Source organism: Notolepis coatsorum (assembly GCF_963971535.1).
Source record: "Notolepis coatsorum genome assembly, chromosome: 3".
Classification (NCBI taxonomy): Eukaryota; Metazoa; Chordata; class Actinopteri; order Aulopiformes; family Paralepididae; genus Notolepis; species Notolepis coatsorum.
In genome coordinates this window covers 108,277,148-108,293,084 of record NC_140167.1, presented here as the reverse complement: position 1 = coordinate 108,293,084, position 15,937 = coordinate 108,277,148, and the positions used below count along the sequence as shown (strand labels likewise).

At 42.1% G+C, this 15,937-nt stretch overlaps 1 protein-coding gene across 1 annotated transcript in view; it reads right to left on the bottom strand.

Moving 5' to 3' along the window:
• Positions 1-15,715, bottom strand: part of chek1 (checkpoint kinase 1) — a 39,082-nt gene extending 23,367 nt beyond the window's left edge. The window contains exons 1-3 of the mRNA XM_084309746.1: positions 15,580-15,715; positions 13,210-13,282; positions 5,367-5,481 (exon numbers count right to left, since the gene is read on the bottom strand). Coding sequence (XP_084165872.1) covers positions 5,367-5,481; positions 13,210-13,274 — 180 coding nt within the window. The 5' untranslated portion in view covers positions 13,275-13,282; positions 15,580-15,715. The remainder of the gene's footprint in view (positions 1-5,366; positions 5,482-13,209; positions 13,283-15,579) is intronic.
• Between the last annotated feature and the right edge of the window lie 222 nt (positions 15,716-15,937).

The following is a 15,937-nucleotide window of genomic DNA, read 5'->3' as shown; positions in this document are numbered from 1 at the left end:
CAATTTTACCATTATTTATATTGATTGTTTTTGATTTAAAAAAAAAGAAAAAAAATTATTTTATATAATTTTTTTTTAATAAAATATATATATTATATAATCATACTTGTAGTTGTATTATCTGCAAGACATCGCCACCACGCAACAAGTCTAAATGCTCGCTATATGCAACCAGCTCCACTGTCTGTGTGTACTGAGTAGCCTCCAGCTACGGCCAGGATTCTCCGGAGCTGCAGCTGGGCCCTATACTGTAGCCTCCAGCTACGGCCAGGATTCTCCGGCGCTGCAGCTGGTCCCTATTGACTATATTCAGCGTGCCCTCAGCTCGAATACGCATCGACTCAGTGTTATAAGACATTGATATCAGGACGGAGCTATCTGAACTATTTAGTTTAATGGGACGTTTCGTTTTAAACAGTAAGCTAACGCAAGCTATCATGCACTACTAGACTTACTGGAGCATTTGTTGATAGCTATCAATAGCTAGCCGGCTGGCAGGCTCACCGAGGTCCCAGTGTTTACAACAGCCACGGGTGCGAGAGGGCTGGAGGAGGAGCAGACGCCGCAGCTCGCTGATCATACCTGCTGAGTGCTCACTGCTCAGCTCGCGTGAGTGACGTCATCGTGTCATCACACGCCTTGGATAATTTAGGAGTGAAATGCGAATCCAAGGCTTGAAAGCACTACTCGCAAGCCCGCCCCCAGATAATATTTACCAATCGCAACGGCCAATTAAAGGGGCAATTTGCGACGATATCATCGCACTGTACAGCCCTGGTATTGAAGGGAGTATGGTCTGATGCAGATGGTCGAATAACTATAGCTAAGATTTTACACAAGAACAGGAAAATAGCGCTGGTAGCGGTATACGCCCCAAATTTATACAAAGTTAATTTCTTCACTACACTTACCGGAGTAATGTTAGACCTTCCAGAATACTCATTTATAATTGGTGCGGATTTTAATGCCATTTGGAATCCAAGGATGGACAAATCAAACCCCTCCTTTTCCAGTGAACAAAAAAAATCATCTAATGCATTAAAGGATTGGTCGAAGATTACAGGTGTAAATGACTTATGGCGATCACTTAACCCCACGACCCGGAAGTACTCCTGTCGATCTGCGAGATATAACACTTTTTCCAGAATAGATTACATTTTTACATCCGAGACTATTTGATAACTACGATGTGGAAATGATACCCAATGCATTATCAGATCACTGTTATTTACTCCTAAAAGGAACATTTGGTATACTATCAACCCGAGCCCCAAGATGGCGATTTAACACGATGCTGCTCAATAACAAGGAATTCATTACACAAATCAAAGAAGCTCTTACGGTATTCCTTCGGATGAATGCGAATACGGTGCAGGATCCCAGAATATTATGGATGACGACAAAGGGAATGATCAAGGATTTCACTGATAGTTTTTCCTCCCAAATACGCAAGAATCGATGCTCAAAACTGGATGAACTGGAAACGCTTTACTCAACGTTATTTAATTCTTTACAATACAACTCGGTTCGACTGGAAAATCAAGTCAATATACTAAAAAAATAGATTAACGCCATATATAGACAACAATCTGAAATGCAAATACGCAGCACAAGACAACAGCAGTACTCCCAAGGTTCCAAACCAAGTCATCTATTAGCTATGCGATTAAGAGTAAACGCAAAATTTGCAGATATAACTACCATTAGAGCACAACAAGGACTTGTTACAGAACCCAAAGAAATAAACACGACATTCAAAGAATTCTACTCCAACTTATACAAATCAGATACAACCTTCGATCCAAACAAAATGGACACATATCTTAATCAAATTAACCTCCCTAAACTTTCAGAGGATGACGCTAAACAGTTAGAAACACTGATCACACTAGATGAACTTAGGGAGGCCATATCTGAAATGCAAAGTGGTAGGGCTCCTGGAAGAGACGGTATCCCACCAGAAATGTACCTCTCTTGTTGGGACATAATTGGACCCTTATTACTAAATATGATTTTATACTCAGTCAAGGAGGGGAACTTCCATAAGAATGACAATATTGCACTCATAACAGTCCTCCTTAAAAAAGACAAAGACCCCACCGAGTGCGGTAGTTATAGACCTTTAAGCCTCCTCGGAACCGATATCAAATTGTACTCTAAGGTATTAGCCATCAGACTACAAAAGCATATGACGTCTTTAATTCATCCGGACCAAACTGGCTTCATAAGAGGTCGCTTGATCACTGATAACATAAGACGATTACTACACGTACTAGATGCTAACAAGGAAGACAACACACCTAAGGCGATACTGTCCCTGGATGCAATGAAAGCTTTTGACAGGTTGGAATGGTCGTATCTATGGGCAGTATTAGAAAGGATGGGGTTAGGAAAAGGATTCATTGATATGATTAAAGTATTATACAAAGACCCATCGGCCATGATTACAACAGGTACATTCATCTCCGAAATCTTTCCGGTATCACGCTCAGCTAGACAGGGTTGCCCTCTTAGTCCCGGACTATTCGATCCATCATTAGAGCCTTTAGCACAATATATAAGACAATCCCAATCCATAGAACCAATCATAATCAAGGGCACACAACACAAAATTAGTCTATATGCGGATGACGTAATACTGTTCATGCAAAACCCCAACACCGCATTGCCTCATCTTCTTAAGCTGATTGAGGACTTTGGAGATCTATCGGGATTTAGGATACATTGGCCGAAGTCGGCCTTCCTCCCACTTAACGCCCCTGCAAAAAGAAATATAACCCTCCCAAAAGAGATACCTATGGTAAAACACTTTAGATGTTTGGGAGTGGAAATATTCCCAACCATAAGCCAAACGGTGAAGCACAATTACATAAAAATCCAAAACAAAATCAAATACGACCTTGTCAGGTGGTCAAAACTTAAAAACTCAGTACAGGCACGGATATCAATAGTTAAGATGGACGTCCTACCTAGAATCAACTTCTTCAGCTCAATGCTACCGTTACCCCCTCCAAAGGGTTACTGGAAAGAATTACACTCCTCCACATACAAATTTATTTGGAATAACAAACCACCACGTATAAAAAGATCCACCGCACAGAGAAACAAAGCAGACGGAGGTATGGCATTTCCAGATTTCTACCACTACTTTAAGGCGTACACTTTAAGACCACTAACAACATGGTTTGATCCCCAAGCATTAGTATCCTGGAGAAATTTAGAAGAAAATATAGTAGCTCCACATAGGCTATAGTATACTACACCAAATTATCAATTAAGCAATGCGAACGAAAATTTGGCCCCATAATCATCTCATGCGATCCGAATATGGCGCGAAACACAAAAAAAATATTCTACCCCACATAAATGGCATAATCATACTCCCTTATTCAATAACAATGCACTCTTGATTGGAAAACAACCTATAAGATTCCCTAGATGGGAAAAGCAAGGCATACACTCATTAGGAAAACGTTTTCAACAAACAGGGTTTTTGTAGTTTCAATGAAATACGCAAAAAATTTAATCTCACCAAGTCGTCCACATATTATTTTTACGCACAGTTATTGGCATGTTTGAAGGCTCACGGTGTTCCATTAAATATACCAATTGTACACCACAGATACCACAAATGTTTCTATGAAAGAGAGACATCGAGAGGTTTTGTATCAGATCTTTATCATCAATTACTAACGGCCTCGTATGAAACCCTCCATCTAGACTTAGTCTGGAGGAGGGATATACCAGACCTGGAGACAGACTTTGACTGGCAAGAGGCCTGGGCAAATGTACAACTTACATCAAGAAACCCGGACCATCAACAAATCAATCTTAACTATATTCACAGGACATACTTAACTCCTATAAGACTGAACAAAATGAGTCTTAAACAAGACTCCAAATGTTCCCCATGTACAAATGGGGACGAAGGGACATTTATGCACATGTACTGGGACTGCCCACCAGTTAAGATATTTTGGAAAGAAGTGACCCAGCAATTAGCAAATCTCTTAACTCTGGATATACCTGTACACCCCTCTGTATTACTGCTGAATGATGTCTTTGAGCATGCAGTACCTCCACAGCTAAAGAGATTGGTTTTATCCGGTATCACAGTGGCTAAAAAGCTGATAGCATCACGATGGTTTCAACCGGAAAAAATGTGCCGGAAGGTCTGGACTCATACATATCTCGATGTGATTTATCAAGAAATATCTACAGCAAGAATTTTGGGTCTCAATGAATCCAAAATGACATTGTGGTTAGAAGTGGTGGAGAGAATAAAAGCTAGCATATAATGGTAGTGTCTGGTTAGGAACAAGTTATAATGGTTGGATTATCCAATGGGGGGTCCGGGAGGGGGGGGTTCGAGCTGGAGCATATGTGTGTAGGTTTTTAGATAACAGGTATTAGGGGTATATCCTGTATAAGACATTTGACTAAATGGTAATTTCATTGGATATGCACTGTAATTAATGCTTGTATATCTTATCGTGTGTTGTCATGTTTGTTTATATGTCTGTTTAAAAAATAATAAAAAGAAAAGAAAAAAAAAATTAAACCGACGTGGATGGAAGGAATGTTGCCAGCCAGTCAAAACAAATTCCGAACGACTCACCAAGGACAAACCAGAGAGCTGCTGTAAGACTTTGCAGTGAGACTCCCCCCCCCCCCCCACCCCGGGTGCTCCGCGCCAAACATGGCAGCGGTAATACGCATACGTCTGTCTCAAAGAGTCCTGCATGTATCAACAACTGTGTGCATGTTGGTGAATTCTTTGTGAGGCACTTTGGTTGACAAGTGTCATGTTTAAATGTGCTATATAAATAAATTTGATTAATTGATTGATTGTATACATTTTCTGGTAATAGCGCACCTAGTACAAGGAAATAGTTGTTCTGGGGTCCCAATAATTGTGTCTGTATGAGTAGAAACAGGCCTAACAAACGTACTAGGGTTGTACAAATCATAGTGATTATTTTGACAGATATTGTGATATGATTCACAATATTAGATAAAAAGGAACATTTTTGCAGGGGTTTGTACCAAACAAAAGGTTTCCTAAAAGCTGTGGAATACAATTTGCAGGCCAGGGCTTCTATGCAGCACCACATTACTTCATTCAGAAAGGTCTTGGCATTAATCAAATATTGCAGCCTCCTATGATTTGTAAATTGCAGTAGGCCATATCGCAATTTAGATAGAAATGTGATTAATTATGCATCCATACAATCTACCAACCAACCAACCTACCTTATGTATGCAATAGACCTACCAACCAACCTACCTTATGTATGCAATAGACCTACCAACCAACCAACTTTATGTTGTATGCAGTAGACTTACCAAGCAACCAGCCAACCTACCTTATGTATGCAGACCTCCTTCCTGACATTGTCATCACATTCTTTATTCTGGGAGGTGTCAATCACCTTCACTGCTACCGCCTCCTCAGTGTGACGATTCACAACCAAACGGACCCTGGGAAGAGACATGACAGAAGAGACGTGACAGAAGAGACATGACAGAAGAGACATGACAGAAGAGCCATGACAGAACAGAATGTCACATTTCAATGTTTTGAATCACTCGCACAGCAGTTTTGACATCCAGAAAAACGGAAATACTCATGTACTGACATTGTACAGTATTCTATGCACACATCACATAGTAAAACAAACTATTTATTTTGGTCGGGGGACCAGGGATGTGATCTGGACATGTGCTGGATATCTAGGAAGGGAGTGAGTACACAGCACGCTTCAACATGTTAGGAAGGGAGTGAGTACACACTACAGCACTCTTCAACATGTTAGGAAGGGAGTGAGTACACAGCACGCTTCAACATGTTAGGAAGGGAGTGAGTACACACTACAGCACTCTTCAACATGTTAGGAAGGGAGTGAGTACACAGCACGCTTCAACATGTTAGGAAGGGAGTGAGTACACACTACAGCACGCTTCAACATGTTAGGAAGGGAGTGAGTACACACTACAGCACGCTTCAACATGTTAGGAAGGGAGTGAGTACACAGCACGCTTCAACATGTTAGGAAGGGAGTGAGTACACACTACAGCACGCTTCAACATGTTAGGAAGGGAGTGAGTACACACTACAGCACGCTTCAACATGTTAGGAAGGGAGTGAGTACACACTACAGCACGCTTCAACATGTTAGGAAGGGAGTGAGTACACACTACAGCACTCTTCAACATGTTAGGAAGGGAGTGAGTACACAGCACGCTTCAACATGTTAGGAAGGGAGTGAGTACACACTACAGCACGCTTCAACATGTTAGGAAGGGAGTGAGTACACACTACAGCACGCTTCAACATGTTAGGAAGGGAGTGAGTACACACTACAGCACTCTTCAACATGTTAGGAAGGGAGTGAGTACACAGCACGCTTCAACATGTTAGGAAGGGAGTGAGTACACACTACAGCACGCTTCAACATGTTAGGAAGGGAGTGAGTACACACTACAGCACGCTTCAACATGTTAGGAAGGGAGTGAGTACACACTACAGCACGCTTCAACATGTTAGGAAGGGAGTGAGTACACACTACAGCACTCTTCAACATGTTAGGAAGGGAGTGAGTACACACTACAGCACGCTTCAACATGTTAGGAAGGGAGTGAGTACACACTACAGCACGCTTCAACATGTTAGGAAGGGAGTGAGTACACACTACAGCACGCTTCAACATGTTAGGAAGGGAGTGAGTACACACTACAGCACGCTTCAACATGTTAGGAAGGGAGTGAGTACACACTACAGCACGCTTCAACATGTTAGGAAGGGAGTGAGTACACACTACAGCACGCTTCAACATGTTAGGAAGGGAGTGAGTACACACTACAGCACGCTTCAACATGTTAGGAAGGGAGTGAGTACACACTACAGCACGCTTCAACATGTTAGGAAGGGAGTGAGTACACACTACAGCACGCTTCAACATGTTAGGAAGGGAGTGAGTACACACTACAGCACGCTTCAACATGTTAGGAAGGGAGTGAGTACACACTACAGCACGCTTCAACATGTTAGGAAGGGAGTGAGTACACACTACAGCACGCTTCAACATGTTAGGAAGGGAGTGAGTACACACTACAGCACGCTTCAACATGTTAGGAAGGGAGTGAGTACACACTACAGCACGCTTCAACATGTTAGGAAGGGAGTGAGTACACACTACAGCACGCTTCAACATGTTAGGAAGGGAGTGAGTACACACTACAGCACGCTTCAACATGTTAGGAAGGGAGTGAGTACACACTACAGCACGCTTCAACATGTTAGGAAGGGAGTGAGTACACACTACAGCACGCTTCAACATGTTAGGAAGGGAGTGAGTTAGGGCCGTCTTAAATACTTCGAAGCTTCGTTCGATGGGCATGGGATTTGAATATGAAAATAAAATTCGATTATGTAAAAAGAAAAAAAATATCTTTATTTTTTTTAAATCAACTCTGCCTCTCTTTGTTAACACTTTCTTCGCCAGGCTTATGTACATCATTATACCATCCTCTGCCAGCTCTATTTGTCTATGGAGAAGTTCCCCTTCTTTGCAGGGCTATATCTTTTTTAATTGTATTGCTAAATTGACATTACTATGGCCCATTCAACGTCAATTATCTATCGTTCAGGACGTAGGAACGTTATACTTTTTCATTCACATATTCATACTAAAATACGGTCTAAAGCAGGGGTCTCAAACTCGCGGCCCGAGGGATGATATTTTGCGGCCCCCTACTTAACATCAAAGTGTAGTGTTAATGCGGCCCGCGCGCTACTGTTTGCCGAGACGTTGCGCGAGAGTTGGACGTTTTATTTATTTGATCACTTGTAGGCTACCATAGCGCAGGCTCATGACAGCAACGTTATGTTAGTGACTTGGTTGAAACGTGATTCCGGAGTGATATCAAGTAAAGTGGAAGGCGAATGCATCCTCGCTATCTCCTCTGACTGCGAGCAGTGCTCTGCATAAGCGGCTGGCTGCACTGCCACTGTCTGTGTCTGTGTCTGTGTACGGGTCTGGTCCAATCACATTCAGCATCCAGTCAGCGTTCCCCCCCTCACCCACAGTCTGCGAATCAGATGCAGAGTAGGGGAGTAGGGCGGGTCTTCACGGAATGCAAGTCGTCTCTCTCTTTCAGTCCGAGTCAGTTGACGGCGCATCTACAGTAAACTCGCTCCCAGTTTTATCTCTGTGAGATAAATGTAGCTACTAGCCTAGTTTCTAGCCATTTTCAAAGATGGTCAGTAAAAGAAAAGTAGACTGCAATTCAAAGGTGAATGGACTGAAAAATATGCATTCATCCTGAGTCCCAGCACCAAACCAATGTGACTATATGCCAAGAAACGGTAGCTCTTGTGAAGGGTGGCAATTTGAAAATAATGTATGACTGAGTGATGGAGACCATGTTTGAAGGCAAACAAAAGCAAAGACCTCTCAGATCGCACAGCAACCAGAATAAATGAAATACTGGCTGGTGATTTGAATAACTGAAATACTGGCTGGCACAGCTTTGTCATAGAATAAAAAAAAATGCACAGTGCATTTCCATAGCTGTGGATGAGTCCACTGACACCACTGAGAAGCCTATGTTCTGAAGAACCATTCATGTTCTGAAGAACTGTTCATGTTCTGAAGAACTGTTCATGTTCTGAAATGTTATTGCTAAGGATTGAGAAGATTGGATCAGTTGCATTTTTTTTTGAATGCTTGAAACCCTTTTTGTGTGGAATATTTGATGCGGCCCAGCCTCACCCAGACTCTACCTGCAGCGGCCCCCAGGTAAATTGAGTTTGAGACCCCTGGTCTAAAGTATAAATATGTTTTTATCGTTTTCTGCAGCATTCTGCAGAACGTGATTTATAGCCCTAAATGCATTATATTGATGATCAACTACAGTTTGATAGCGATCGGCGCGAGATAAAAAATGTCAAATGGACGTGCTTCTAGAAGTTACTACTTATCATCTGATGTTGACCGGATGGGGGGGGGGGGGGGGGGTCGTTTATAATTCCGTGGCCAACGTTAGATGATTCTTCTAGTGTGGGTGATATGATCATTAGAGCAGTTTGTATCGAACACTGTAAAAGAAAAACGCTGAAACTCACCCCAGTCTCCTCGGGCCGTTGGGCGATGAGCGTGGAGCAAAAATATTCCTATTATGGGATGTTGAAATATGCGATCCATCTCCAGGTTGTATAATAGTATATACGTCCAAATCATGTTGTTTATCGAGTTATTGGTAACGGATTGCTATCCATTGTGTCTAGCTCGAGTCCCGGGACCTATAGCGAGTGATCGGACCGAATTTGGATGAGCACCAGTTTCCGTTTCCGGTTTCCGGTTTGGGTGATCCGCCGATCGGCCACCAGATGGCACTCTTGAACCGTTGGAGAGTTGAGAGGGGATCAACAGTAGATCTCAAGTCTCCGGGGGAGAAATATGATTGCGATCACAGATTTTGGAAATATTGATCTCAATGACGTGTTACGGCGTCATTGGCAGAATTAGCATGGCGGGGAATGACGAGTTTAGGCGTCCTTGGCGATTAAAGTGTTAATTACAACAAGCAATGCTGTTTGTTATTTAAGATGAGGTTGGACTCGGCACCGACAGATTTGTGTTCATTGTACTGCTTTTATAAAGCCTCAAATGACGGCTTACAATATTTCATGGAAGCAAAGTGTTTAGGTTGTCTAAGATTTAAAAAGGTTTAAACTTTACAGCACTGACAAAGTTGAACAAAGTGCTGTACAAGTCCCCCCCCCCCCCAAAATAAATAAATAAATACATTTAAAAAATAAATATTAATATTTTTTTTTACATTTTTTTTTATTTCAAAGCTTCGAATTAAAATCTAATATCAGCCCTGAAGCTTCGAATTCCAAAAAAAATCGAAGGTCAGCCCTAGAGTGAGCACACAGCACTCTTCAACACGTTAGGAAGGGAGTGAGAACACAGCACTCTTCAACATGTTAGGAAGGGAGTGAGAACACAGCACTCTTCAACATGTTAGGAAGGGAGTGAGAACACAGCACTCTTCAACATGTTAGGAAGGGAGTGAGCACACAGCACTCTTCAACACGTTAGGAAGGGAGTGAGAACACAGCACTCTTCAACATGTTAGGAAGGGAGTGAGAACACAGCACTCTTCAACATGTTAGGAAGGGAGTGAGTACACACTACAGCACTCTTCAACACGTTAGGAAGGGAGTGAGAACACAACACTCTTCAACATGTTAGGAAGGGAGTGAGAACACAGCACTCTTCAACATGTTAGGAAGGGAGTGAGTACACACTACAGCACTCTTCAACACGTTAGGAAGGGAGTGAGAACACAACACTCTTCAACATGTTAGGAAGGGAGTGAGAACACAGCACTCTTCAACATGTTAGGAAGGGAGTGAGTACACGACAACACTCTTCAACACGTTAGGAAGGGAGTGAGTACACAGCACTATTCAACATGTTAGGAAGGGAGTGAGTACACAGCACTCTTCAACATGTTAGGAAGGGAGTGAGCACACAGCACTCTTCAACACGTTAGGAAGGGAGTGAGAACACAGCACTCTTCAACATGTTAGGAAGGGAGTGAGTACACAGCACTCTTCAACATGTTAGGAAGGGAGTGAGAACACAGCACTCTTCAACATGTTAGGAAGGGAGTGAGTACACAGCACTCTTCAACATGTTAGGAAGGGAGTGAGTACACAGCACTCTTCAACACGTTAGGAAGGGAGTGAGAACACAGCACTCTTCAACATGTTAGGAAGGGAGTGAGTACACAGCACTCTTCAACATGTTAGGAAGGGAGTGAGTACACAGCACTCTTCAACACATTAGGAAGGGAGTGAGCACACAGCACTCTTCAACATGTTAGGAAGGGAGTGAGAACACAGCACTCTTCATCACGTTTTTGAAGATGAGGACACGGTGCTTCTCAGAATAGGAGAATCCTATAGGAGTAGTCAAACGGATTATCTTTACATTTTCTTTATTAGGTACGAGAACTAGGGATGTCCCGATCCGATCACGTGATTGGGGCCGATCATGTAGGGCTGGGCAATAAAACAATAACGATAACTATCGCGATAAATTATTTCCTCTGAATAAACATGAAACGTGGTCGCAAAAAGTTTCGATATATCGATTTTCCAAGCTTGGATATGAGCACACGCACTAACAACCAATCGGTGAAGGAGATGTCCGACAGCGGAAGGAGACCCGCGCTGCACCTCTGGGTAGAGAGGTAGGACTCAAGTAGTAAACAAGGCTGGCTAGGATAATTAGCTTGCACGGCGCTATTTTATAGTTTACGTGCCGAGTGGGTGTGTGGCGTGAATTCTGAGGCCAGTTATAGTAGTGTGGGGTATACGGTGGACGTTGTTGCAATGTATTGGGGCGGAACAGAGTATTTTAGGGTGATATTTAGTACATTGGAAACAAGGCTGGCTAGGATAATTAGCTTGCACGGCGCTATTTTATAGTTTACGTGCCGAGTGGGTGTGTGGCGTGAATTCTGAGGCCAGTTATAGTAGTGTGGGGTATACGGTGGACGTCGTTGCAATGTATTGGGGCGGAACGGAGTATTTTAGGGTCATATTTAGTACATTGTCATGGGATACACCGCTTGCTCTGGCTAACTGCTAACGTGCGCAGACTGATGACGACATCAACTCGAGACATTCGCAGCAGCAAAACAAGTCTATTAATAGCCCGTCCATCGGCGCCGGGCATAAGAAGTTAATTAAACTTGACAGACATTATATCGACGATAATTATCGGTATCGAGTTATATGAAAATAATTTTATAATTTTATCGCGATAACGTTTTTGGCCATATCGCCCAGCCCTACGATCACGTGGTTTTCCGAAGATCGGGATCGACAAAAAAAAAAAAAAAAATCTGCCATCTTTTTTTTTTAACAAACATGACCATGTTCACGTCTTAAACTCATACTGAGGCCTTAGTTTTGGTTTTAAATTGCATATCATCATTCATTTATTTATTGTCACACAGAGCAGAATAATTTTGCCAAAACAAACCAATAGTATCCAGCTGCAGAACGGCAGACCAGCCACACTCTCAGACCCAAATTAATTTTTTATTTATTTATTTTTTTTCAATTCCAATTTCTCACATTACATTCACCCTGAATGTTGACGTTATCCAGGTGAAAAGTTTACTTCATAAATCATTTGATGTATAATTAAATCAAAGGAAATGCGTTTGGGTCTGAGAGTGTGGCTGGTCTGCCATTCTGCAGCTGGATACTATTGGTTTGTTTTGGCAAAATTCTTCTGCGCTGTGTGACAATAAATAAATGAATGATGATATGCAATTTAAAACCAAAACTAAGGCCTCAGTATGAGTTTAAGACGTGAACATGGTCATGTTTGTTGAATAAATTTTTTTTTTTTTTCTTTTTTTAAGTAAAGGGGAGCTCCAGTAGCTCACCACGTACCTCGAGCGCTATTTCGGCGCCGGGGACAACCGTGCTCGTCACGGATCTGGGGTTTAGCGAGTTCGAATCCCGGACTGCAGCCGTGCCTTTCCCAGAGTATCTTCCCCCCCATCTGAACCCTTTCAGCCTGTTTCTGTCGGTCATCCTTGACCAGAATAAATGCGATAAACGCAAAAAAGAGCCAGGGGAATGGCCAAAGTTTAAAAAAAAGAAAAAAGAAAAAAGTTAAAAAAAAAGAAAGAATTTTGATCGGATCGGGAAATATCGGTATCGGTAGATACTCAACATCACATGATCGGGATCGGATTGGGAGCAAAAAAACGTGATCGGGACATCCCTAACGAGAACGACTGCCATTTCGATGCAACAGTGTCTTCTTCAGTGTCAAACTCTGTCGTAGTTGTGTGCAAGCTTACATAAATAAACAAAGTAAGCATTTGCTTATCTCTTTATCATTCAAAATTTATAGTCAATCAAAATGATACCGCAGGAATACAAAAAAATCAAGGACGTTAAAAGTCTAAAGTTAAACTTAAACTTAAAATCAGTGATTTGGGTCCGGCTTTGTGAGATTATAGTATACAAATAAGGCCCATCTTTGAACCAAAATGACCTGGCTGCTGATATCTGGTAGGACTAGGCATATATATATACAGTATATTATTATAGATAACCCATAACTACAGAAAATGAAAAGGACAGTGTAAAAAATGTATCCTACTAACTCTCCATAGGCGCCCTCTCCCAGCGTCTGCACCACATCCCAGTCCTGCACGAAGGGCACCGCCATGCTGCACGCTGCAGGAAGTAGCAGAAGAAAAATATTATTTATAAGCAGGGACAATGGATAAACTGTAGTGTAGAGAAGAGGAATCTTACCTGGAGCCTCTGGAGGGATCTGTGGAGTATGGAGGAAAATCGTATACAATTCCTAACCACAGAACCTAAAACAGCCCGTTGTGTCCACTGTGTTCAGACACAGCACATTTTTTAGGCACATTATGTCAGGCTGTAAGACTAGTCTTTCTCAAGGCCGGTTTACATGGCGACATGTATGGTTTTGAAAAGCTTAGAAGCAGGAATTTAAAGCAGAAGAGTACAGGTGAATACAGGATGTAATCGGGTAAGAGTCTGCAATTTGTCCGTGAGGGAGAGAAATGTAGAAGAGGTAGGTTTTTAGGCAGGCATGAGACAGGCCACCTAAATGGAGCTACCGATTGGGAGATGCAGGTAGATTTGGGAAGAAAACACCATAGATATATACCGGTATATATATATCTATGGAAAACACATTCTTCCATGAGAGACAGTTAGCAGTCCAACTTGAGGCCTGACCTAGGCAGCAGAAACTGAACAGTGAGGATGGAATGTTTTTCCAGTAGAAGTAGGATGCAGTGGGTTTAGCCTATAGCGTGATCGACTTTATCATGGGAGAGTTGGGGATTTGTGGGCCGAGTTTACAAAAGGCGGTAAATGAGATGTCAGAATATAAAGCATTGAAAGGAATTCAATGGATTTGCTTGAGGAGAAATAATGCCAGCTGGGGGCCAAGGTAAACAAAGAGTATTCCTATTCCTATTCCTCCTCTGTTGTTTCTGTGTTGTGTTTGTAATATTGTTATCAGCACAAGGCAGTTCTGTGTGTATCGTAGACTATGAGAGCTAGCATGGAAGGAGCGGAGGTGGTTCTGGGATGCTGGAACTGAGTCGAGCGTTCCAGAGGTGCCGTGGGCCTAACTTTACAACAACAGACCAGTTATGGGCGGTGCCACTGCCCACTTGATAACCCTGCTGGTTTTCGCCGTCTATCTACATGTTGTGGTGGCCGTTGAGCCAGGGCCATGTGGTAGGGTATGTAGCATTGGCATTGTCAATACCCGGCAATGCTATTTTGGGGCAATTGTGGACAATGTAATACATTTGTAGTGAGTAATTCAATAGTATAAGTATGTATAGGCACATGTTAGACTTTCTTTTGGCAATGGTTAGTAGTGTTTCTTCATTGCACGTGTATCCTTATCATTAGGACACAAGTATCTTGTGTTTTATTATAAATAAACTGTAATGCACTTAGTAGCCTATGCATAACTTAATTATGAAAATGCAATTAGCGGAAAAAAAAGTCAAATGCAGTATGTATTATCTAGAGAGGTTGAGTCTATGCAGGGTTGTCATTCCTGACATGGGGGGCAGTGCAAAGCCCAGGAGAACGTCCCACATGCTGAGAGGTCCGAGGACCCCGGGGTCAGTGTATCCGGATGAGCCCGTCTCTCAGACCAAATATGGATTGATTGATTGATTGATTGATTGATTGAGAGCTGAGCGATATAACATATTTATTTTACAATTATTATTGTCTCGGCTCTGTACTCCAGCAAATTGGATTTGAAATGGAACAATGACGCAGTCAAGTGCAAACTTTCAGCTTTGGATGTTCATCAATATCGGCCTTTTCTCGGGGAACAGTGTAAAAAATTGTAATGTTCGCCATTTGTATACATAGTTACATTGGGACTAAAAGTATCTGGATAAATCAACAAACTTATTATTAAACACAGTATCAGAATACTCAAACACAGACTGAGATGTAACGTTATAGTCATTTTCCCCATAAAATATAAATCATCGACTGTGTAAGTGAAAGTACAGGTGCAATGTGAATTCTTGATGAATTGAAAATGGGGGACCCTGATGTAAACAAGACGAAAGTCTTTCTCTGGTCTGCATCCCCTTAACAATTGTGTGTATTGAGCTGTACTGTATTGTACGGTACCCATTCTGCAACCTGTTAATAAAGTTTTCAATCAATCAATCAATGTCACTATGTCAGTCACGTTTTTCTGTCCGATTTCTCCATTGACTACAGCAAAATAATGCCGTTGTTAATATGTGTTGCTAACGTTAATTACAATGTAGCCACTTTCGTGACTAATTACAATGAGGAAATGATCTGTTATCACAATACTACACCCAGCCAGAAGCAATCAGCTCAGAATCGAAAAAGACGGCATAGTGACGGACAGTCTAACGTTATTGTTATATAGGCTAGTTAATGTTGGTGCATTTGATTATTGAACAGATATATTATTGGCGTACCTGATCTTCCTGGCGTCCAGTGGTGTTTCCGTAATGTACATACAGTAGTTCGCTAACGTTACAGAAACGTCTCAAGTTTTTAAATCCGTGGCACCAGCCAGCTTTCAGAACATTGCGTTGACATTTTCGTCTTCACAAATTTGGCGCGCTGTTGCAGCACTTCATAACTTCCGCCTCACGTGGCTTCTACCATTCGTCACTTCCGTTATCCCCTTATGGAAATAGCAGAGCCCTCTGGGAAATAGTTAGTGGCGTGATTACCAAACCAAGCCGCATTTCTCGGAGACGCTCTCTGATTGGTCGATGCCTGTTTCTACACTGGTTAAAGTTGGTTACGGTTAGAGTTTGTCTTAGAACG